The sequence below is a fragment of the Anopheles ziemanni genome, chromosome 2, assembly GCF_943734765.1.
Source record: "Anopheles ziemanni chromosome 2, idAnoZiCoDA_A2_x.2, whole genome shotgun sequence".
In the NCBI taxonomy this organism is placed as follows: Eukaryota; Metazoa; Arthropoda; class Insecta; order Diptera; family Culicidae; genus Anopheles; species Anopheles ziemanni.
In genome coordinates, this window is record NC_080705.1 from 66,336,422 (window position 1) to 66,360,441 (window position 24,020).

The 24,020-nt window shown below is 41.5% G+C and overlaps 1 protein-coding gene across 1 annotated transcript in view; it reads left to right on the top strand.

Annotated features, from left to right (window-relative positions):
• Positions 1–2,694, top strand: part of LOC131294141 (putative mediator of RNA polymerase II transcription subunit 26) — a 105,872-nt gene extending 103,178 nt beyond the window's left edge. Inside the window, exon 2 of the mRNA XM_058322186.1 lies at positions 739–2,694. Coding sequence (XP_058178169.1) covers positions 739–2,694 — 1,956 coding nt within the window. The remainder of the gene's footprint in view (positions 1–738) is intronic.
• Positions 2,695–24,020: the final 21,326 nt, after the last annotated feature.

The following is a 24,020-nucleotide window of genomic DNA, read 5'->3' on the forward strand; positions in this document are numbered from 1 at the left end:
GTTGAATTAAAAATGAACCTCCCGGGCACGGCTGGGGATTTATTTATTTTTCCTACCCGAAATTAAGCCCCCACAGAGGACACTTGCGCTGTGAGGACTAACGACACAATAAGAGGATCACAAAATCACAACTCCTTCCCTCTCGCAAAATGGGAAAACTCACACCGAGGAAGCGTGCATGGTGAGACATCAAACGATTTTATTTCGTCGGCGCGGTCCCATTCGTCGGGAAATAACATCCGCGCAATACTTGAGGACGGCAACGTTTCGGCAAATTGAAGCTGTGGGAAAGGGGGAGTATCCTTCGTCTACTGCTTTTCGCAGTTTTTGTTTTATGGTACCGCTGTCCCGGTTAAGAGTTGACAGTTGAAAGAGTTTTTCATTTCCGCGAAGTGCGTGGTGGAAAATGTGTCCGAACTTGTCTAGGTAGAAAAGGGATCATTTGTGCAGGTGGAGTTCAGATTCATTTTAAATCAAAAGGTTCACCGGTTATATGTTTAAAAACGATTGTTTTGAGCAAGACAAACAGTTGAGTTATTAGAAAAAGGATCATTTAATTGAGCTTTCTATCCTGAATCGTCACTACATTTAATAATATTCCTTGTTAACGGTTTTAATAATCCAGTTTAATTTTTATTGTTCACTGAATAATCATATTTAGTTTTTAATAGATATTTAAATATTTATATCGTGTACTTACGAAATTTTTTTTCGTCACAATTTCTCGCCTTTTCGCAGACGAAAAAACACAGTCCCGGACACATCAAGCGGCCGATGAACCCGTTCATGGTGTGGAGCCAGATCGAGCGGCGCAAGATCTGCGAGGTGACGCCCGACATGCACAACGCGGTCATCTCCAAGAACCTTGGTCAGCGCTGGAAGATGCTGAGCGCGGCCGAACGGCAGCCGTTCATCGACGAGGCGGAACGCTTGCGTCAGCTACACACGCGCGAGTATCCGAACTACAAGTACCGTCCAAAGAAGAAGCAGGTAAAGGGAACGTCTCACAAGACCGTCGCAGCCGGATCGGGTTCGCCTTCGCCCGCGTCGTCCTCCTCCGCCTGCACCGGGTCGCCCGAGTCGGCCTCGTCGCGGGATAGCTGCGGATCCTCATCCTCATCGTCCTCGTCGTCCGCATCGTCCCTGTCCTCGCAGTCGCCCCTGGCGGCGGCCACCCCGACCGGTAAGTCGGCGACGGGCGGAGCGTCCACCAAGCGCAACCGAACCGCCAGCGGGAAGGTCTCCAAGGGAGGCAGCTACACCGGCACGACGAACCTGAAGTCCAAGAAGCAGGTCATCATCCACGAGGTTGGCCAGCCGACGATGGCGGCGGTCGCAACGGCCGCCACGGTGACGACGCTGGCCGCTCAGCCGGACTGCTACTCGCTGGCCACCCCGAAGCTGCTGCCCAACTCGCCCGAGAGTGCCACGCTGTACGACGAAAACTCGCTGATCTCACCCGAACCCCCGTTCGGGGCCTTCTCCGACGGTACGCCCATCTTCACCGAGCTGCACATGTTCGAGGTGGACGACAGCAAGGACTTCGACCACGACGGAAAGGCGTTCCTGTTCGCGAACGGTGCCGGCGGGCTGACCGACGGCTCGGCCGCCAGTAACAATAGCAACAACACCACCTCCACCAGCAGCCCGAATGACGGCATTCGGCTCGGGCATGTGTCCGCGACCTGCAACAGTCCGCTCCCGCAACACCAGACCCATCACCCTCAAAGCAATCACAACAACAATAACAACAACAGTCTTCAGATCAACAACAATAACCTCCAGCAGCAGCAGCACCACCAACTCACCTCCGAGGACAAGCTGTTCGAGTGCCAGCAGCAGCATCAACTGTCCCCTCAGCAGTCCATCTGCTACTCGGACACCGATGGAGATTGCGTGAAGTCGGAAAAGTACTACGATGACGACGACTGCCAGAGTGACCGATTCGGGGGCATCCTCGATGGGGATAGCTGCCTTGACGCGGTGTCCGGTATTAACCGAATAGATGAATCACTGGATCTGGGTGTTTCGACTGGGGTGTCCAACGGAGCCGGTGCTGCAACGTCCTGCTTTGACGAGATGACGTCATACAATGGGCACTTTACGCTAACCGACCAGAGTCAGCAACAGCAGCAGCAGCAATCAGCCCAACAGCAACAGCAGCAGCAACAGATGCAGGTGCAGCAACACAGTCAGCACCACCAGCAGCAGCAGCAACAGCATGGTACACTGGCGAGCTTTAACGAAATCACCAACGGCCAGCAATGCCACCAGCTCCTGCAGCCGTTCCAGTACTCGACCAACCAGCAGCCCCTGCACGCCAGCAGCCTCCGACAGCTCCCCCAGGGCCATCAGCAACATCACCAGCAGCAACAGCAGCAGGTCGAGCAGCACCTGATGCAACAGCAGTGCCTGGTCGGATCGCCAGCTTCGGTGTTCGCCAACTGTCAGCCGTCGCCGGTGGACGGGTTCGCTTCCGGGTCGGTCGTGCTGGACTGCAACATGGACTACAACAGCAAAACGGACGACAGCCTGCCCATCCTGGACGGCATGCTCAGTACGCCCGCCATGGAAGGGCTCGGCTTCGAGGCGATGGAGACGGCGTCCTCGTCCAGCGGCTCGCACCTGGAGTTCATCACCAGCGACAACAGTATCTTCCTGACCGACCCGCACTACATCGAGTTCCGCGTCTAATTACGGTGCAAGAAACGGTGAGCGAAACCAACCTCCCACTACCATCACCACTCCCTTTTTTTGTCAAACCAATAGACACAAATCGTCTCCAAATCCCCGCAATCCTCAACAGAAATGGGGGATGGGAAAACAAATGTCGTAGTTCATGTTTGCCGAAATCATAAGAAGCAAATGGGGACGAAACGACAAAACAACAAAAAGAAAGAGCGACAGGATAGGGTGTTTTCGGGAACTAGAAACAAAAGCGAAAGGCGAGAGCCAAAATGGCAATGGAAATTGAAAGGAAAACGTTGGAGAAACATTAAGAAAATTAAGTGCTTTATCAAGTGAAGGAGCGTGTGTGTGAATCAAATCTATATAAATATATATATATACATTTACTCATAAGGAAAAGGAAAGTGTGCGACAGAGTGAACGAGCGAGAGAAGAAAACAAAACAGAGTGAGAGTGATTGCGAAAAGTGCGTGCACGCGGTACTGACTGTATGAGTTTGTGTATGGATAAAATAAAGTACGGTAAGAATATAACTAAAGATAGATAGATATAGCGAGGGAAACAGTCAGCACTCGATAGTAGGTGGGGTGAAAAGAAAATAAAAAAACAGTAAAAAGCAACCAGAAAATTGAAGAAGGAAAAACGAAACCAGCAAAGGAAGTTAGATGCAGTGGAACAGGAGTAAGAAACTAGTAAGTAATGAAACAAGTTAAAATAAAAACACAACACAAGTTAAAAAAAAAATACAAAAGCGACTTAGAGCTTAAAGGAATACATAAGACATCAAGAAAGAAAATACAAATACAGAGAGCGAGACAGGAGAGTCCAGAAAAGAAGGAAGGTAAAAGGAGAGAAACTAAAGCGGGAAACAAAAGCGGGAATGTTCGCTATGTGTAGTGATATACAAATCTAATTCGGTTCAGTTCAGGTTGATTGTTTGGTTCGTTTTGGAATTTTGGTTTTTCCTCTGCGATGGGTTTTTCGTTTCGCTGATTTTTTTCAGATAAAGGGCAGGATATGGATTTTATTTAATTGGACGTGCAGTTTTTCACAAGAGTTTTTTTTTCCTATGGAACGATTTAGAAGGTGGAAGTATTGTCTAACGATGGAGTTCTTTTGAGGGTTCCAATTTCAATTTCTCACGTACTCGTTGTTGTTCATTCCTTGATCATACGAAAATGGTAGAATTATAATAAAAGTTGCAAGAAAACGCAGATCCTGTAAATAATTTTCTTCCCGTCCAGATGGAATTTGGTTGGACTCGGCTTCTAAAATTGTATTTATTTTGGTCTTTGTACATTTGCTACGGTACGTTTCTTAAAACTTCTCGTTTTCAATCTACCAGAATCGGGGCACGGAATGAACTTCATTACTTTTGGTTTACTTTCAACCCGGCTAGGGAGTCCACCAGGAGAGACCCCGGCTGGCGCTCGTTGGCATGCTTACAATAAATTTTGTGTCGGACTGCTCGTCCGGTGTTTTCGGCCCGATTTGCTAAAAAGGTTGACGGACGGCACTGGAACGTCTGGAAATATTTTCCCAGCACGAGTTCCCGCTCCCGTCCTTTACCACCTCGTAATGAAGGGTAAAGAAATTTGATTAATCTAATGTACAACATCCGACCACGACGGTCGGTAGTGATGGGTCGAGAAGAATGAGTTCCCTCTCCGTGCAGAAGTGCTGGTAAACGAGGTGTTTTTATTAAATTTCCATCACGCGCCCAACCTGCGTGGGATGCACGGAAATGGAGAGAGCATGGTCTGAAGATTTCTGGTACATCATTCGTTTTTCTCGTTTCTTTTTGCGTTATCTGCCTCCTTACCTACATTGGGATATCTGAACCCGGCCATCGATGGTTGTGAATTCCGGTATCCCTTGCTCGGGGACGGAATCGTTTTGAGGATTTTCCTTCCCATTGGCATTGGCGGTGGGTGGGGTTTTGTGCTGGTTCTGCTCGACATAATCGAAATTCAGCCTTCCGAAAAGCTATGTTAAGGATATGCACGATTCCTGTTTTCCCCCCGAAAATGGCAGGATATTGAAAATTCGTAGCTCTACCCGGAACGGTTTATTATTCCGATCCCGGTTCACGGGGCGTCTTTCTCCACCGAAGAGAACCAGATCTCTATCCGTTCCCTTTTCGGGAGGGGGGAAATTTGTAACTGTACAATGGTTTTCACTCGATTTCCGTCTGGTTTTCAGCCTTTCATTCGCCAAACGCGACCGTTTACCTTCGTCTATTTCACTTTCCATTGAGCCAATCTGCCAGATGGCCCCCCGGGAGGGAAAGAGAGTGTGGGCTTCGTTTTTTCACGGTCCCTCCATTGGATTTGGTTTTCCACATCGTTCATCTTATCGAACATAGTGCTTCTTGATCCTTGTGTGTGTGTGTGTAATTTCTTTTTTTTAATCCGGATATATACAGATGCTGGATCTATTTCAAGTTGAAATATTTTTCCATCCGTCACCCATACTTTGGCTCAAAATCGGTCATTTACTTTTGATATCTTTTAAAGGAAAAACACACAATTTAAAGAACTCGCTTCAAAAGTGAGTACGGAAATGAACCGCAAACTGGTATGATTTAGCATAACTAGATTGTTTCTTTCCCAAGCGAAGTAAAAATGGATACAAAACTAAGAGAACTAGAATTTGAAGCCCTATTTGTTAAATTTTTTTTATTGTGTTAACGCATTTTGCGGTTCGTTTTATTTTGATCTTCGAATCAAAACCCTTTCAGTTGAAAAAATTAAACACTGGCCAGACGATTGTTTTGAGTTTTACTTTTCAAATTTAGTTACTTCTATTTTGTTTGCTTTCTTGCTTGTTTCCTTCCTTTTAGTACACCTTCCGAAAAGCATTATCACAGGGCAGTTTTTAAACGCGAGTTTCATGATCAGTTTCAACAATAAGAATCTATTAAAAATACACACTTTTGTTGAATTACTCGATATGTCTACTAATTTAATTTAAAAGGAATTACAATCTTTAAAATCAATACATGCGTACAGACACTCTAAGACACACACTCACACATACACACAAACAAACCTTCACATTGAAAAACTTTCGAGCTAGCAGCTCGAAAAGGTAAGGCGGTCGAGGACGAAACATTGTAGATATGAAAATAAAGAAAATAAGCTGAATATGTGATTTAAGTAATGGATTAAGGAAAACCTGGCAAGCATACTGTAAGCATACACTGTGGAAAGCGCAAAGAAAAGCGGGAGGAATAGCCGGGCGGGGAATAAAATATTGTGTAAAGTTTAGTAAATAGCGTTCTAAGGTAGTGTAATGAGATGAGTGAACGATAAAAAAGAGAGAGAAAGAGAGAGAAGAAGGGATTGTGGAAACAAACCGCAAAAGAGAGTATATTGGTGGTTTAAAATTAAAGAGTAGAAACAAATAAAACGGAACAACCAAACTACCCCTAGCTCATACCCCTCAAATGTCTTAGATGCACCCTTCCGTAAGGATATTTCTAAGCAAAAGGAAGCAACAAAATGGAAACGAATCATACAAACCCACACGCAAACAAGTACACCCGACGAATCCCTCACGTACGCTCATACAAGAGATGTAGGTGAAATGTTCTATTAATGTTACCCTTTCGCGCCATTCACCCCAGACGAATACGACGAATATTTAAAATTAACACAATTCGAAATGTAAAAACCATAACATATTACTTTGGGAACCCCATTTTGGTTATTAATTAAGAAGAGAACATTGTTAGTCTACCATATTCAAAATACTATTGCCCATGGAAAATTACACATCTTTGAATAATCCCAACTTACCAAAGTCTCTTTTAGTGCTGGCGCTATGAGCTCTTCATTATTTCTTATTTTCGTTAAATCAGAGCTTTGCTGGAATATTCCCACTATTTGGAACTTTGATTTTCTCTCGTTCACAACATTATCTCTCCCCTCTATCACAATCACACGACTTGGAGTTGGATGTAAAATACAAATGCTTAGATTTTGTACTTTCTGGTTCATCGTACAGAAGTTGTTTTGCAAATGGTCTTTATTTTTCAATTTGTTTTGTAGGATACACAAACTGCAATTATAATCATCACATGCAACTATGTGTGTACATTCTAGCCTAGCTGATATCTCATTAAATGATTGTGATTATTACGATTACCAATGTGTAGTGACTAACGTAAGCATTATGCGGGGTTGATGTGGAAGACACAAGCGAGTGAAATATTACAAGTGTATTTCTTACAATCTTGCTAGCTAAGGAAACGGAAATCAGGAAAATATTGAACAGTTCACTGGTGTAACTTAAATTGTTCTCCTCTTGAGTACTAATTGTCTAAAGTATAGGCTGCAACGAAGTGCATGTTGTGAGGAAGATTGTTGGTTTAGGTTTATTCTCCCCCGGGCTGGTATTTAGTGTAGTTGTGCTTGATTTTCTTCTTCTTCTCTCGTTGAATTTGCTTCGTTGGGAAAACTTGATTTCACATCCTAATGCAATATCAGGGATCCGTTGGGGCGAATCAGGCCAAACAAAATAGACCTACTCAAATGCACGCTTTTTAACTATTTTTGTACAACTTTCATACGAAACGAAACCGTAACAAAGCTTGTTGTACAAGCAACGAACCTAAACTAAGGAAAAAATACTAATACGGAAACAGACTCACACAACTCTGATCATCAATTAAAGGATTAAACGGATGGGTAGAAACCAGTGAATTTGGGGGCATTCGTCAGTGGCTAAAGAAAAACGTAAAACCGCCGGACTAAATGGTAACGTTTATGGCGGCACGACGGAAACTAGAGAGAAGCCAAACAACCAAGCACGAATGCAACACACAAAACACAAAAACCAACCAAGAGCATCTACAGAAAGGTTCAAACAATTTAACGCAAACTGAAATGAAACGGTTTTACTGTAACAAAAAACAAAAAACACAAAATGAAACAAATTACAAATCTCAGGAAAAAATTAATATTGCAGAAAAATAGCAAAAAACACTTTGTGGTTAAAGGAAACAAAAGCAAAATAGTTTAGGTTCATTTTTAACAACGTCAAAACTAACGAAACGAAAAACCATACTTTAAAGCAAACAAAACGACAAAGTGAAACAAAACGGGATAAAAAAAAGGGTTTAATTTTCGTGTTCGATGAAGTTATCGTTCGACTGTCGGCCGGGAAAAAAAAGCAAACATTTCTGTCAATAGATTTAGCGTCCTAAGAAGGAGGGATAGTGGAAAACAAACTGACTCAACTACTACTACATAACAGTTCACTAATAGTTGTCTACCGTACCGTCGCAGTGATAAATCAAACGAACCTATTTTGCGAAACGCTCACCGAAGACTAACCAGAAACAAGCAAAACAGAAACAACGGCAACAAAGTGATTAAACATTTTCCTCCCTGGTTTATTTTTATTAGAAAGATAAAGCAACATCAAAGTAGAGGACCGATCGTAAACCAATGAAAACTACAGCAATCCATACAACCATAAGTACAGTCGCAAAATCTAACTAAAGTGTGCGTCGAGTGGAAAGAACATGCTAAAATTATATTCGCAAAACGGAATGTATTTTAAAAAGCATGGGTTTTCTCACCGAATGCATCATTCGAGCGGTAGAGACGATACACTAAAGGTGAAGCAAACTAAATTTGCTTTCTGGCAATCATGTAACAATCATTAATCTGAACAATCTCCTAGTTACAGAAAGGGACAGTAAGTTTGGTAGTGAAACTGTTCTTGCAGTCTCCGTGCAGAATGTCAGAGCATCACATGTCGAAAGCAAATGCAAAGGATTTAAAATTTTAACAAAGGGAGAGCGTACGTAACGGGAACAAGATTAAGCCTGAAGTTCCGCGAAAGGACAATGAGTGATTATGTAGATGCCAGCGTAATTGCCTGTGCCCGTTTGTTTAGGACTTGGCACTTGTTATCGATACCCAGTCGTTAGGATCGTATTTTGACCGGTTGTGAACCGTTAAACCGTCATTCATGCAAACGCAAACTAATAATCACCAAATCGCACGGCAATACGCACAGAAAGCGTGCAGAGCTCAAGGAGGTTGGTTCCCGTTTACCCTTTGTCGATTCCGAGTCCTATTTGATTGTGGTTTCCCTGTACTGGGAAGAGTGTGCTTTATTGGGCCGAGGAAAGGAACCACGTTAGAGGGGAAAGGGATCGGGTTTTCGGTTTTGGACGAGCATCGTTTAGAGGACGAATGTGAACACATTGGTTTTGTTTTTTTGGGGTGCTGCCGTTCGGTAGCACTTGCCACCCGCTTCAAGGGCAGCGTAAAAGTAATCCTAAATTTTAAAAACAAAATACACAACTAGGCGTAACTGTATCCTATACGAATCGTAATACCATAGCATCTACCATTTGAAATACAATCGTGTTAGTGTCGGTGTTAGTAGTAGTTATTTTCTTGGCTAACATTAATGCTAGATCGTGGCGAATCTTGCACCACTGCGAAGGGCGACAGTTGAAGCCGGAAACGTAAACCACACTGATCCAAACTGCTTGAAATTTTACAAAACCCTTTGCAACAAAAGCTGCGAAAAACCAAAACCTACAACGAAGGCATTTTTTCCTTCTCCCGGCGCGCTTGAGCATACGTGAAGCCAGAATCGGTTGTTTCAAGGGGTGAAAGACTGAACATAAAACTTACCGCTACATTAGACAACCGTGGGGTTACGTTGTAGGCTCCAGTAATCGATACATCGAATCGAGACTTGTATGTGCACCGCTGCCAAACGTAGTACTGTTTGTTCGAAATCTGCCATTACAATACTTTCCCTCAAATACACCTTGTTGGGCGTTGGGTCAGGAAGCAAACCGTATAAGTAACCGTGCTAGCGTTACAGACATATCCTGCGTAGTGGTTTGCTGTTTTACGGGATCAATTTGAAAGTTTTAAAATAATCCAATAATTGTTTCCATTAAAAAAAGCTCCTAACGAACGTTTCTAATAAGGTATTAAGGCTCCAGTTTTACCAGTCATTAAACTGATTCTCATATGCACAAACAAACATTGAATGATCTCATGGAAAACTAAAGGGTTTTTGTTTTTGTACACGTTCATACCCATTCTCTTCTTTGTGGTATTTTAAAATCTTAGTTCAACATCCCTTATCTAAACGGCATGTGCGAGGTTTGTTGTTTTTTAATTGAGCTTATAAAGAAACGAGGGCTCAATCCACAATAACGAACATAAAAAAAGAAAAAAAATAAACAAATAGAATGGTAACAAAACTACCATCAACTAATCAAACAAGTTGACAACAATCGATTCGCGCTTTGGTGCAGTAATTCGTTTGGGAGACGGTAGAGCAGGAAGATTGAATGGTTATTTTAGCATATGAAAGATTTGCTACGGTGGCAAAATATAATATAGCGTAGGAAATCCGACACACAGAACAAAAGTCCGTAGTCCACTCTCGCCTGGAAAGGAAGACAACGGAAAGGAGCGATAAATGAAGGGAAAAAACAAATGAATACAATATTCAGGTATCTAAACAGGCTGTGAAATAGTCTATTTGTTTATTATAGTTTTTATTGACCAACTTTGAGACAAACGTGTAATTACATGCAATACGTACGCAGGTCTGAGTTAGTTGTTGGAATGGGTTTTAACGATTTCTTCACGAGAAGGTGCTGTTTTGCTTTGCTATTTTGGTAATTTTTGTGTAACCGAATGACTTGGGCTGCAAAAACCACAGACTTCCTGTACTTTAGATATTTTCCTCTAAGCTCAATAGAAGTATCAAAAACATCACAAAGAAAACACACAGGACATCTGGGACAATTTTCATCCAATCTTATTAAGCAAAAGTAAGGAAAACTGCCAAACAAATACCAATTGATGATAATGGATGCATTTTGTACAATTTAGGAAACGAATGTTGTGTACTTTTTCATTTGTTGTTCTGAGGTTGTACTGTCTGGAGAAATCAATATTTTAACAAGAACTAAAAACATACAAAGCCTTCAACTTTCACACACTGACATAAACGTTTTCGTGCAATGGTAGATTTTTTATGAAACAGTAAAACCATCTTCTTAGCGGCAATAATGGGTTCTACTACTGACAATATTAGGAGCCAGATATCATTCGACGGATTTTTTTCTTAGACCTTATTGTTCAGACGTTCCTTTAAGGTGTTTGGTTTTTAATTTGCTGAAATTTCCGTACTTTCATACTAATATAAGCATGCTCCACTTCTTTACGCAGGGCTATCATAGAAACTACTAACATTAACAAACGCAAAGCAAAACGAAATGAAGCAAGCTAACCTAAAACAGTTGAGACCGCATAACATATTCGTAACCATCGCTTTCAATGTGTAGTGAAACCTTTCGTTCATTTTTAAGGGGTAAACAATAGGAAACTCTACCTTAGTGTGTAAGTTATAAAGTATACAAAATGTTAACTCGTGACTTGTGTGCGTGCAGTAGTAAAAATGACAATTGAGCGAATGAGTGAAACGGTACATTAAATTTGCTGGCTAACATGTATTGGAATCTTAACATTAGTGTCCCTCACACCACCGCCCACGGGTGAACGGGCCATCTAAGGAAGGCTATGGGAGCAACTTCCCGTAGCCTTTATTTTCTTTCATCTTGAGGAGTACATTCAAATGAAGCAATGACCAGATGACAATGCATAGCCAACATTAAAGCAAAACTTTTAAAACAAAATCACGAACAATTTAATCGAAGTAAAGCAACACAAATCACTGAATGTCTATTTATATATTTACAATACAGAATACAAAGCAAGGAAAACAAAAGAATTAATAGTAGATTGAAAAACCGTTAAGAAATCATAAGAAATGAAAAGTACAGCAGCAAACACACTTGGCGTATAGTAATTAATAATAATATTACTATTATTATTATAATTATCATTATTATTATTATTATTATTATTATTATTATTATATAACCATTATTATCATCGTGATTATTCAAGCATGTAGTGATGTGATTGTTTAAGATGTAGCGTTTTCGAAAGAAAAACGTATTTAAATGAAAGGGACTAATCTATTATAGGAATCAACGCAAGATGGATGATGGGTACAACTGACCCTGTTGCAGCATTTAACAATATCCATAAATAAAGCATTCTGAAAAGGCAAACTGAGAATCGCAAACTAGGTCGAAACTTAAACACCGAAGTGAACACATAAATTACCAAAAAAACAAAAACGCATAAAAGGAAGCTGAACATGAGTAATGAAATGGAAAACCAAAATTAAAATGAGAACCTAGAGTGAATATTTACAACACAAGAGATAACATGAGCAAACATAAAAATCAAAGCAACATTGTGCATTCGTCTGTTAGTTAGAAGGGCCTACGAACATAAGTTGACGAGACGAGCTCTGCGCTTGGCATGAACTGTCGTCGGTGGTCAAGAGATGGAACGCCTTCGATTAACGATGGAGAGAAGCATATTAATCAGCCAAATAGAACCGTGCCGTTCGAAAGCCTCCTCTCAACAGAAGTGCGGTAGGGAACCGGGTCACCGCTAGAGTGACAAGAGTGTGGGCATAGAATAAACATTTGTACATTTTGTAGCTAAAATTCTGAGCATTAGAATCGAACTGTTGTTACCCTTTTGCTCGGATGTTGTTTGTTTTCTGTGTTTTTGCAAGGATCACCAGGCGGGTCCGAGGATGTGTCACATTGGGCACATTGGGTGGGTGGGTTCGTTTTTTAGAGAACTGTTTGATAACTGGGTGCTATAAATTTTGTCCAGCTGGCGTCAATGTGGAGGAAAGGTGAAAAGGTGCGAAAAAATTAGAAACATTAACACATCCAGAACGTAAAAGCAGCAGCATCAATTGCTAAAGTGTGCAATTATTTTGAAGGTGAATATAAATGGGAAACAAACAAACAAAAGTGGATCGCAAAGGAGCAAACCTTATGACAAATACCAAAAAAAGTAAAAAAAACACCCGCATAAACACACATACACATGAAAGAACATGAAATTTACAAAACTAAGAGCAAGAAAGATTAAAGATGCTGGAACAAGAGAAAAACTACACATCACAAGCCACAAGCGAGGGTCGCAATGAAAGTGAAACAATTAACAAAGCTTAAACTAACGCACATACTGTTCAGGTGAGGGAAAAACATCGTCGATGAGGTTTCAATACTAACAGAACGGTTTTTAGCTAGTCGGGATCAGCAAATGTCTCGTTAGAAGGAGGCAAAACATTGAACGAAAATGGCCAAAACGGGCACGAGCAGAAGCATTAACCAATGGCAGAAGTAAACTCCTAATTGGCGATATAGTCTCATTGTTACAAGTTGAACGATTTCGGGGAAGCTTTTTAATGCAGTCAGGCAGGTAAAAACCATCACACTTATTAATGGAGCTAATTGTAAAAATGAAAAAACCAGGTTTACGGTAGAACTAAAAACAAAACGAAACAAAAAAAATGCGGAGTAAGATCCGTAAACGAAAGCGGAAGGTGCTACATCTACTAAACATTTACATTTTTATTTGAACTGCTTCAAATTTGTAGATCATCTAAGTTTTGACAGGGGGATTTGAACGATGGGGAGTTTCGTTGGTACTCCGAGCCGTGCAGTGCGTTTAAGCATACCGGATGCAATGCAATCCGATACGAGCGATTAATGAATAGCGAAAACATTTTCAACAAACGAAACCGGCGGTATGGCCGGCATCAAATCAAATTAAGTAAACGAACTGTTTGACACAACCACATAAACCGCAACCGGGGGCCCACAGTACACAAACTGCAAAAGAAAAACTAAACAGCAACAAAATAACTTAATCAACAATGAGAAGGAATATGGACGTGGAAATACTGTGAATATTCTGTAAAAAAACACAAAAAAGTTGAATGTATATGCAGGAAAACAAAGCAAGCGTATGCACCAATGTTCGGTGGAATAGAAGAAAAAACAATCCCAAACACACAGAAACACAAATTAGAAACATGAAATGGAGGAAAATAATCAAACTCAAGAAGAAAATGGAGAAAGAAAAAATAAAGAAACTTACCAGTATGTAGAAAGAGCAATGTAATAAGTTAAAATTAAGCCACAAAGGAGGACTCGGTTTCCATCAATAATTGATGGCATCCGAGTAAGTGGGCACATTCGCGTATGAAGACAATTTCAAACACATTTCTTCTTGGGTTACTCTGATGCTTTCCTCTCGAACCAACTATTATTATCGGGAGCAAAGTGATTAATCCGATAGTAGAGAGAAGATGACAATGATTGAAACGAATACTACCATCATTATCCTGTATGAGTTTTTGGTGCACTCTACGTTCTCCTTCGATGTGCTAGGTTATGCCCATTAAGTGTAAATATATAACAAAACGAAAGGAATTTTTAAGCAATGGAAACAGTTGTTTGGCGAACGAAACGAAATGCCCTCTGAGAGAATGTAAAATTAACGACAAAACACTGTATGTGGCTCACATCAGTAACAAACAAACCGAAACAAAAGGTGGAGATAAAAAAAACTACACACACACACGTACACACATACATACATTTATCCAGGGACGAACGGACGAGCGGCCGAGGGTGGTCTTTATTGGTAGTGCATAGTATTAAGAAGCTGTTACAAAGCAATTGTCCAAAAACGGAACATAAATAAGCATGAACCTATGGTTAGATGCGAGCATATGGTGCGCGCGCATGGTAGAAGAGACAAAAGGAAAACAAAACAAAAAATCAGTTACAGTTTCGAAACAAGGTTAGGTGAGTTTAGGCTGGGGACACACATACCCATGTGGAAGAACCCGTGAGGAGCAGTAACTGAGCAGCAATGTTTGATTAGTTTGTACATTACAAAGATGAAAGTCAATATGTCCATTTACTTTTCAATTTATGTACAGTTTGATGAATTTTGTTTGTTTCTGTTAAGCGAATAATGATAATAATAAAAATGAAATTGAAAGTGCAGTTTATTTGCAAAAAATAGTCCAATTTGGGTCAAGAGTATATTGTAAGGGAAATATCACAAGAAATGGGATAGACATTTGAAAGAAATGTTTGTTGAATTTGAAACCGAAATATTTACTTGTTTTAATAAGTTTTAATGTTTTGTTCGTTGTTTAGTAACTATCAAATAAATTCACAAAATACTAATCTTCACCTATCTGTTTTAGAAAAAACGCATTTCTGGTGCAGGTTTTCTCAAGCAGTAAAAAGCAAATTTACTCAAGCAGTGTTTGCATTGCAATGTTTGGTCCTTCTGAAAACACATTGAAACCGACAAAGTTAGTTCTCCAGAAAAGAAAAGAAACATCATTCGAATGATAGGAAACATTGGCAAAACCAACACATAATTCAGGATGCTTGAACGGCATTCGTCCTTCCCCGAGGTGAACAATTGATTGAGAACAAAAGCGCGTAAGTCCATAGTTCTTATGGTTTCGATTTATTTTCCATCCCTCGAAATATCATTGTCAGTCCGCCGGGCCGGGTATTGGTTGTAGGGTGTATTTTAATTATCGATTCTGACTGATTGTTGATCGAGTTGATCAAAACAAAGGCGCTACATTATTGGGGAAAACAATAAGCGGCACGCAAGTTCCGATAATTGCTGGGCTGGAAAATCATGTCTGGTTGGGAAAACAACAACTCTTGGGTTTGGGATCGTCCCTGCAGAATTTCCACGCTCCAGTTACAATTGGGAAAAAAAACGCCAGGTCAGTCGATCGGTGTAATGTGTATTGTTCGATGGACGAATCAAGAGAATGATAAGGCTTCGATTCGTCCGAATACCATTATCAGTTGTATCATTTGATGAAATGGAACCGTGGCATGGGAAGAGGAAATTGAATGTGAATGATTAATGCAAACAAAGTGAAAGCCAGATAAAAAGAAATGGTATCACAAAGGCATCACTTTGTAGGACGAAAGGAAAATATCCCAATCACTTAATTGATTTATGGCTTATCTATGGGAAACCATTAACTTTTGTCGCGATCAAGATCGGTTTACTTGTCGATGGTTTTGGTGGGACGATATGCGATTAAGTGGTTCTCGGGTAGCATAACAAAACCGGTTTGATCTTTTTTTATGGAAGTAAATTTTGTTGTCATTGCTTTATGAAAAAAAAAGTTTGTTTCCGCCCGGTTTCGAACCGGGGGCCTTCCGCGTGTTAGGCGGATGTGATAACCACTACACCACGGAAACTGTTATTAGTGCTAGACACAGTAGTTGAAGATTTCATGGAAAGGCATTTTCAAACCCTTATCCGAGGCAGCATAGAATAAGAACGAAATTCGTTTACTTTTCCCATAACATATCATCCACGGCTAATCCATACCGTGTGCTTTAAATTTGCTGCCAAAAACATGCTCCTGCTACCTTCAGACAATGGCCGGATGATGCGTTGAAACTCATCCCCGTTTAGGTCGTTGTTGGATGAAAATTTTAAAGCATAAGCACCACATGCATAAACGTTCGTTCACTAATTTCGATCGCACACCCACGAACGATCTTCTCATGGTGATCTACCTCGACGATTATTATTAAGAAAGATTAAAAACACAAAGGCAGTGGAGTGATTTTCGAGCCTGGGTAAGATGTTAAAGCGAATCCAAATGGCGCATGGAAGTCGATCTCTTCAGGGCACCTTATGCTTCGCATGCTTCTCCGTGTGTACGATGTTGACCGCGTGTGTTTATTTTAATTAATTGATGCGCCCTTGAATCGCGCTGGTCGTCGCTGTTGGTGAGTGGAGCAGACTTATCGTCCGAATGTGTCGACCTCCAGTGAGCCGAAGTTGGTGGGCGTAGGGGTCAGCGTACGAATGGAAGGGACCTGTGAGCTAAACTGATGGTCCAAACGTGGGTGAACAAATCTATGCTGTGGCACGTTCCGGTTTGCGCTGAAAAGAATCTTTCACCCGGTGGATGCACTTATTTAGAACGTTCGTTAAGTAGAACTTGTTCGTCCCAATTTGGGGGTCTCATTAAAATTAATTGAAAGCAGATGGATCCGAAAGAGATGTTTTTCGCGGGCAGGGAAAGTGCAAAAATAAGGATGGCATGTTGCGAAAATGAACATATGGACAATTTCAACAGGTTGTAATTAAATTTATAAAAAAAAATATTTCGATGAATATTTTAAGGCATTAATGAGTCTAGTATGCTTTGATATTTTCAATATCACTTATTATTTTTTTAAATAAAAATATATTGTTTCATTTTCCCAAATACTAAGACTGGATTTTTTAACATTGAAATAGCTCTGACCTTGGTGGAGTTTTAATTCTAAATTATTTTTAAAAATTTCTTCAGCATGGAGCAAAAGCCAATCACAATTTCAGCATTAGCTTCCAACGTTATGTTTCCCATTCCGCATAGAGAATTGAACTGCCATAAAATGAGTTCCGCTGTCCGGACTGACGTGTTCCGTCCGGGTAATGAAATGCGCCACGCCACCTCCGATGATCCTCCCGAACTCATCGCCTTCGAATCCGGCCATCCGGGTGGCTGCTTAGATATGCAATAAAGCGTTGAAATCTTACATTTCTGCAAATAAATCTTCCCTAACGCAGCGCCTCGGCGGCCGTCCAGCAGTTCTACTTCGCCGTTGGTTCCACAGATTAGCCGCACGGTATTTTCCGGCCGCGCGGCCTCCACCGAATACGCAGCATACATTACGCACCGTTTTGGGAGCCGTCGCCACGCGAGCCCTACTACTTTCTGCTCGACTCGTGACCGATGATTTGTGTGGCTTTGTGCGTCCTCCCTCCCCTCCCCATCACCTTCCCGCCGCCAGGCCATAGCACACGACTCCATCGTCCGGGGAGGTTTATCACGGAACACGAAAAGTCTCAGCAATCATAAATCTATGACAGGCTTCGGTTGAATTTATCTACAATTAAATCATCACATTTTTGACCAGTTACTATGTGTTGTTTTTTTCCTGTTTCCATTTAATTCGTTTCAACGACCTCACGCACGAATGCATGGTTTGTTTGTAAACGAGGTGCGTGAAAATCGCAACATCAGTACAAAAAACAAAAACGCACAATCACTTTGGGAGGTAAGTTCGTCGACCGCCACCAACCCAGTGGTGGTGATGATGATGATGATGATGATGAAGATGGTAAGGTGAAGGATGGCATCCGGTAGGTGAAAAAACGATCGAGTACGCCGTGTACCATCGCTTGCTGCGTGGATGGACTCGACCGTTACGCTCGGTTCGGCATTACCGTTTCGGGTGGGAAATGAGGGAGGGGGTTGCGACACCAATAGAAAATGACAAATGATCGCGGAGTTGCCAGCGCCACGGCAAAACTTCGATCGGGCTCGATGAATAATTTTATTTTCGATGAATAAAAACATATTTTTTAATAAGCTCGTGAATCTGCTAACATGGAATATTTACATTTAAGTAGGTTAAGGACGAAAAGAAACAAAACGAAATGTGGTAGAACGAAAGAAAATTGTAAGTTAAACTTGGAAAAGGCAATGATCCTTTCATCATTTTGGAATGATCATGATGTTGGAGGCAATATTTTGCCTTTTGAAATGATCATTCTTACCTGCCAAAAACAAATCATACCAACAGATGAATTAGTTTAGATCGTTCAAGATCGAGCTTCAAATGCACCAAATGTCAACAGAAAAGTTTGGAAATTTTCACCTAAAAATTTCATTCATCCAATATATTCTAATTTAACTGATAATCGTATCAGCAGGTCAGAGATTCGACGGAAAACTAATTTGCAACCCAAACCGCCCAGTCTAGCGATCTTTGGAGGGAGCAAAAATCAGCGCTCAGCTTCTTACAGCCACACAAGTAGCATCCAATAAACATTTATGGAGCCGTGTCATTAGTCTGCTTAATTTCAGACCATCGTCTTGCCTATCGTTTGATATCCCACCCGCCCTTTAATTTTGTTAACGAATGTTCCCATTATTTGGAAGAGGGTAGAATGCTAAACGTACGAATGAAAGACAAAATTCAAAAGGATACCGTCACCACCAGACTGAAAGGACCAAGCGCAAAGGGAGCTGCACCGGTTTGTGAAGCAGTGTGAAAATTAAAGGGTACCTTTAACAAGGCCCTAGAAGACTAATTAGTGTTCGCTTGTGTGATTTCGGTGTCTTTGATCGCCGAGGGGCGGCGAGTGTGGGAGGAATTCCAATTTTCGTGGGTAGACGAGTCACCATTTAAACATTTTTCACATTTTCCAACAAATATCGAAAAGTGTGATGCTGTTTGGAAAGTGCACCGACCGAAGAAGCCTTTTCGGGCACGTGGGGCGAAATGTTTGGACACTGATTGGATTTTTTTGGCTCTTCTTCGATTTTTGCTTCCCACAAATGGCTGGAGGAAAAGACAAATCGAAACGAAAATTTAACGAAAACTCACGCCGAAATCACCGCAGCACAGGTTCTTAGTTTAAGTGCATTTCTATTTCGCTACGAGCTTCGTGTTAGGCCACAGCGTGTTTTTTACAAATGTTGCACTGATGAATTAAATGAAGTTCATTGTGCTGCAGCCACATTTGGGTCGCGGGTTTTTATCTTGAACCCATCTTCAGGGTAGACAATTCCAGGACAATCTTTTCTCAGACGCCACGTTTTATGTCGGCGACGAGATGAAATTGTTTTTTTCTTACAATCATTTAAGAATTTTGTTTAAAGTGTATTGATCAAGAATGACAAGAAAATCAGACAAAATGTAAATGTTAACAATCACTTACATTTGAGGTTCTTTTTCAATAAACTTTATAAATTAAGCAAAGGTAATCACAACTAAAAAAGATTATACAGTTTACTTTACCCGTTTTTTCAGGGCAAAGACAATTAGTAGCTTTTTTATAACTCAATTTTTTAGAAAATGTATCAAAATGCTTTGAAGCTGTTTAATGTCATTCTCAAGCTAAATACCAATCTAGCACATGAATGCCTTGAACTTGCAACAAAAAGTATATCCACTAACCAGGACGAATCGAATTCTGCGCGAAAAAGTGACAACATGGATAATTACAATTAAGGAAAATTATCCGCAAACTTTTCCAATCGAAATTATCGAGCACACCCACAACTCAACACGAGACCGGGGGATATCCGACCCAGTCCACTAAAATCATCAACGCTCTGGGGGTGGAAAAACGAGCGATTCCCGCCGGAGGACTATCATCACCATCATGATCATCATCATTATCAGCATCATCGGCCATGGGGACGACACGAACGAACGATGTCAACACCGGGGTTGGTGTAATCACCTCACGCTCCCAAAGTGGTGAACTGAGAGTGTGTGTGTGTGTCTTGGAGGAAGGTCCTCGTTTCTATATTGATGGAGCGAAAAGTATCCTAATGTGTACAACTTTCGCCCGAAAACTTGACCAACAGTGTGAAAAAGTGTCTCGGAGAACTTTTTCCGTGCCCCGGTCATGTCGCCGAAATGTTTTATCAATATGTGATCCTGATCGGCAGACATCAACCGATACGGGAAAGTGAAAGAGAGGATCCATCGTGGCAGGGATATCATGGAATGGTGACCATTTGATTCGAAAACATACACGTGCCAGCTAAAGAGGCTGTTGATGTTGATAAAATTTGTCCAAACTTTTACTGCAATGTATCTTAAAGTGTCGTCTAATCTTTTCTGGAATTTCCAGAACCAACGTGCCCACGGGTGCGACCGGGATTCAATTTCAGCGGCCAAACGGACCAAACTGTGTCCAACCAAAGGACGGAGGTTAAAGTGACAGTGGTCCCAGAACGGCACATCCTTAAAAATAGGGAAACGGCCTCCGAAAACAAGACACCATAATAAAGGAAATGATCCGGAAAAGTAGCGAGGGCTCGCCCGAAACTCGACGAGAGATGGCACGCTGGAGAAAAACTTCCGCTCCAAGAGTGACATGAGCGAGTCACCGGGCACCGGGAAGGAAAAATAGTAATTAAAACAAACTCACTCTCCCACGCCTACCCCTCGCTACCGACACTTTCCCCCCGTGTGAATGAACGGTTGAAGTGCACGAGGAGTGAGAAAAATGTCATCGAAGGCGGCGGGATGTTACTAGGAACTCTGGGAAACTAGAATGTGCATGAACCGAACCTAGAACGAGGACGAGAGTTCGTGTATGCCACTCCACAACACAAACACACATACAAAGACATATAGAAACGGTGGGGCACTGGGAGGAATGTCCTGTTCGTCGAAGGGGTCGAGGGAACGCAATGGTTTCCAAAATAGCGTGGCGTAAAAGTTTCGCCGAAAAACGGCACAATAATTTAGTGTTAAATTGTTGCTTTTATTACCATCGTACCCGCTGGAGGATCGAGAATATTGTCCACCACGCCCTGCTCCCCGGTCCCCGTCGCCGAAAAACCTAAAGCGAACCAATGGTCCACCGACGGGATGGAACGTGGTCGGATGAAAGTTTGGCTGTTTTGTTGCGGCGTTGTTTATGTATGATGCTCTTGCTGCTGCTGCTGCTGCTGGAAAAGTTTGCCACCCGCGCTGAAAAGCAAACGGGAAACCGGAGCATCAAGAGTCGAGTTGGCCATTATTGTTTGACGGCAAAGCACCGGCAAGTATGACCCTCAGGTTGAGCTTTGGAGCGTTACAAAGTGGTACGAGGGGGGGAAATTAGCCTTCCCGGTTGGAGTCGGAATTCCGGAAGCAGTCCGATGAAGCATTTCAATTGAATGTTTTCCAAACAGCAACAATCCGAAATTAATAGAATATGCGCTTGCACACTCGAAGAAGTTAGGTGAGGAGTTTTCAAATCGCTTCAATTCAATTCGCTTCAAATACAACATTTCTGAATTTAAATTGATATCTTTGAGGAACTAAATGTGATTTCAATTCCTAAACAGGACAATACATGCGTTGTGAAAATCATTAGGAATTTCTGGATTATTTAAATTCAATTTTAGTTTGAACGAAAATTGTCCGCCGGTTAATTTATTGCACATTTATTTAGTTAAAATTTTCGTATTAACAGTTTTAACATTGTCCTGCACTTTGGCAATAACGCTCCTTTAATATGTCAACCATTTTTGAGCTACTTTGTCTTTTGCATGATATGAAATGTTTAACACTAACTTGCAGAGACATTATAGAGTTTTTAACATTTGAAATTGGGTTGCGAACGTTTGGTAAGTGAACACGGTAAATTGGGTTTCGGTTTGAAGCTCAAAGTTTGAGTATCCATTAATTCTGATTTTGGCAGCACGATGTCATATTGATTTCATTGATGAGGACTCAGCTCGGTGTCTTGAGGGACGGAACCTGGTTAAGGTTGGATTCGATTCGTGCCGTATACATCGAGCGGTCAGGATTTTGCGTTGCTTCAAGTGTGCAAAGTTTGGACATATAACCAATGACTGTAAAAATGAGTTGGCCTGTTCAAAATGCGGTGACAAACATAAAACAGCAACTTGTAAGTCTGTTGTTTTTAAGTGTGTCAACTGCGAACGGGCTAATAATGTGAGCACCAACAACTTCGACACGAACCATGCTGCAAATAGTAGTGTGTGTCCAATGTTCCAGAAGGAGTTGAACAAAAAAAAGAAGTCTACGCAATAGCAAGACGGTTGGGATATTGTTCGGCAGTATGAAATATTGTATATTAATATTGCTGGGCTGCCAACCAACTATGCAATGTTGCGTACGACAGTAGAAAAAGTTAAACCATTGATGGTTCTAGTTGCCGAGACACATATCACGGAAGTGGAAGCTTTTGATCAGTTTCACATACCAGGATACCGTGTCGAATCTTGTTTGTCTAACTCGCGACATACTGGAGGAGTTGCAATATATGCCAGAGATTCGGTTGTTTTCAAAGTTTTATTAAATGAAATGAAAGAGGGCAACTGGTTTTTGGGTATTGCGGTTGCTCGCGGTGTGACAGCGGCGAACTATGGAGTTGTTTATCATTCACCTAGTTCTAGTGACTCTGGGTTCGTGGGTGTTTTGGAGGGGTGGCTGGACAGATTCATCGATTTCAATAAACGTAATATTGTGGTTGGTGACTTTAATATCGATTGGTTGAACACTGAAAAGTCGGTTCCCTTAAAAAGAGCAATGGAAGCAGTCAACTTGAAACAACTGGTTAACCAGCCGACTCGCATCACGAGGCTGAGTAGAACCCTGATTGATCATGTATATTGCAATTTCGAGTCTTTGTCAGTTGCTACGGTGTCGGCTCTCAAGATAACTGACCACGAGACTCTAGGGTTGAGCCTTCGTAATGAGCATTCCAACATAGTCCAAAAACGTATTTCTTGTTTGACCGGATACTCCAAACCATCTCTTTGCAATTTCGTTAGAGAGGGTTTGCAGAGTACAATTTCTGGTTTTAACGAAACGGCTAAAATATTGTGGGATACTCTGGAAAATGCCATGAAAGCCTTCACAGTGGACCGAACTATTGCCTGTAGGGATTCAAACAAGTGGTATAACACAGATCTAGCAAGGCTTAAGAGCAGAAGGGACTGTGCCTATGCCAAGTTCTTAAGGACAAACATTTCTCAACAGTGGTGGGAATACACCGCTTTGAGGAATGAATATACACAGCGTCTGAAAGAAACAAGGCAACAGTTTTTTAGCAACCAGATTAGGGACCACCAAGGTAATAGCAGGGAACTGTGGAAAATCCTCAAGTCTATGCTGAAGCCAGAGGATAAGCCTGGTTTAAGTGTAACATTTGAAGGATGCGCCATTTTTGAGGAAAACACAATTGCTGAAAGATTTAACACTTTTTTTGTTGATAGTGTCAACTCTATTCATCAAAGTATTCCTTCCGTGGCTGAACCTTTGGCATTGAGACCAAATAGTAACCCAAGACAACAATTCAAGTTCGAACCAATATCGATTGAAAAGCTCAAATCGATTTGTTTTAGCTTAGAGAACAAGGCTGGAATTAGCAAAGTGAATGCTCAGGTACTGCGTGACTGTTTCCATGTAGTTGGGGGGGTCCTTCTTTCACTGATCAACCAATCATTGGAGGAGGGAATTTTCCCTGACTCGTGGAGGGAGTCTCTAGTAGTGCCAATTCCTAAAGTGTCAGGAGCCACCAATGCGGAGGAGTTTCGTCCGATTAACATGCTTCATATACTTGAAAAGGTGTTGGAACTTGTTGTCAAACAACAACTTGTCCAGTATCTTGACAGGAATAACTTGCTGGTGGAGGAACAGTCGGGCTATAGAGAAGGACATTCTTGTGAATCTGCGCTGAACCTTTTATTAGCTAAGTGGAAGGAGTTAATGGAGCGAAAACAACCGATTGTTGCAGTGTTCTTGGATTTGAAACGGGCGTTTGAAACGATATCGCGACCTTTGTTATTGGAAACAATCAAAA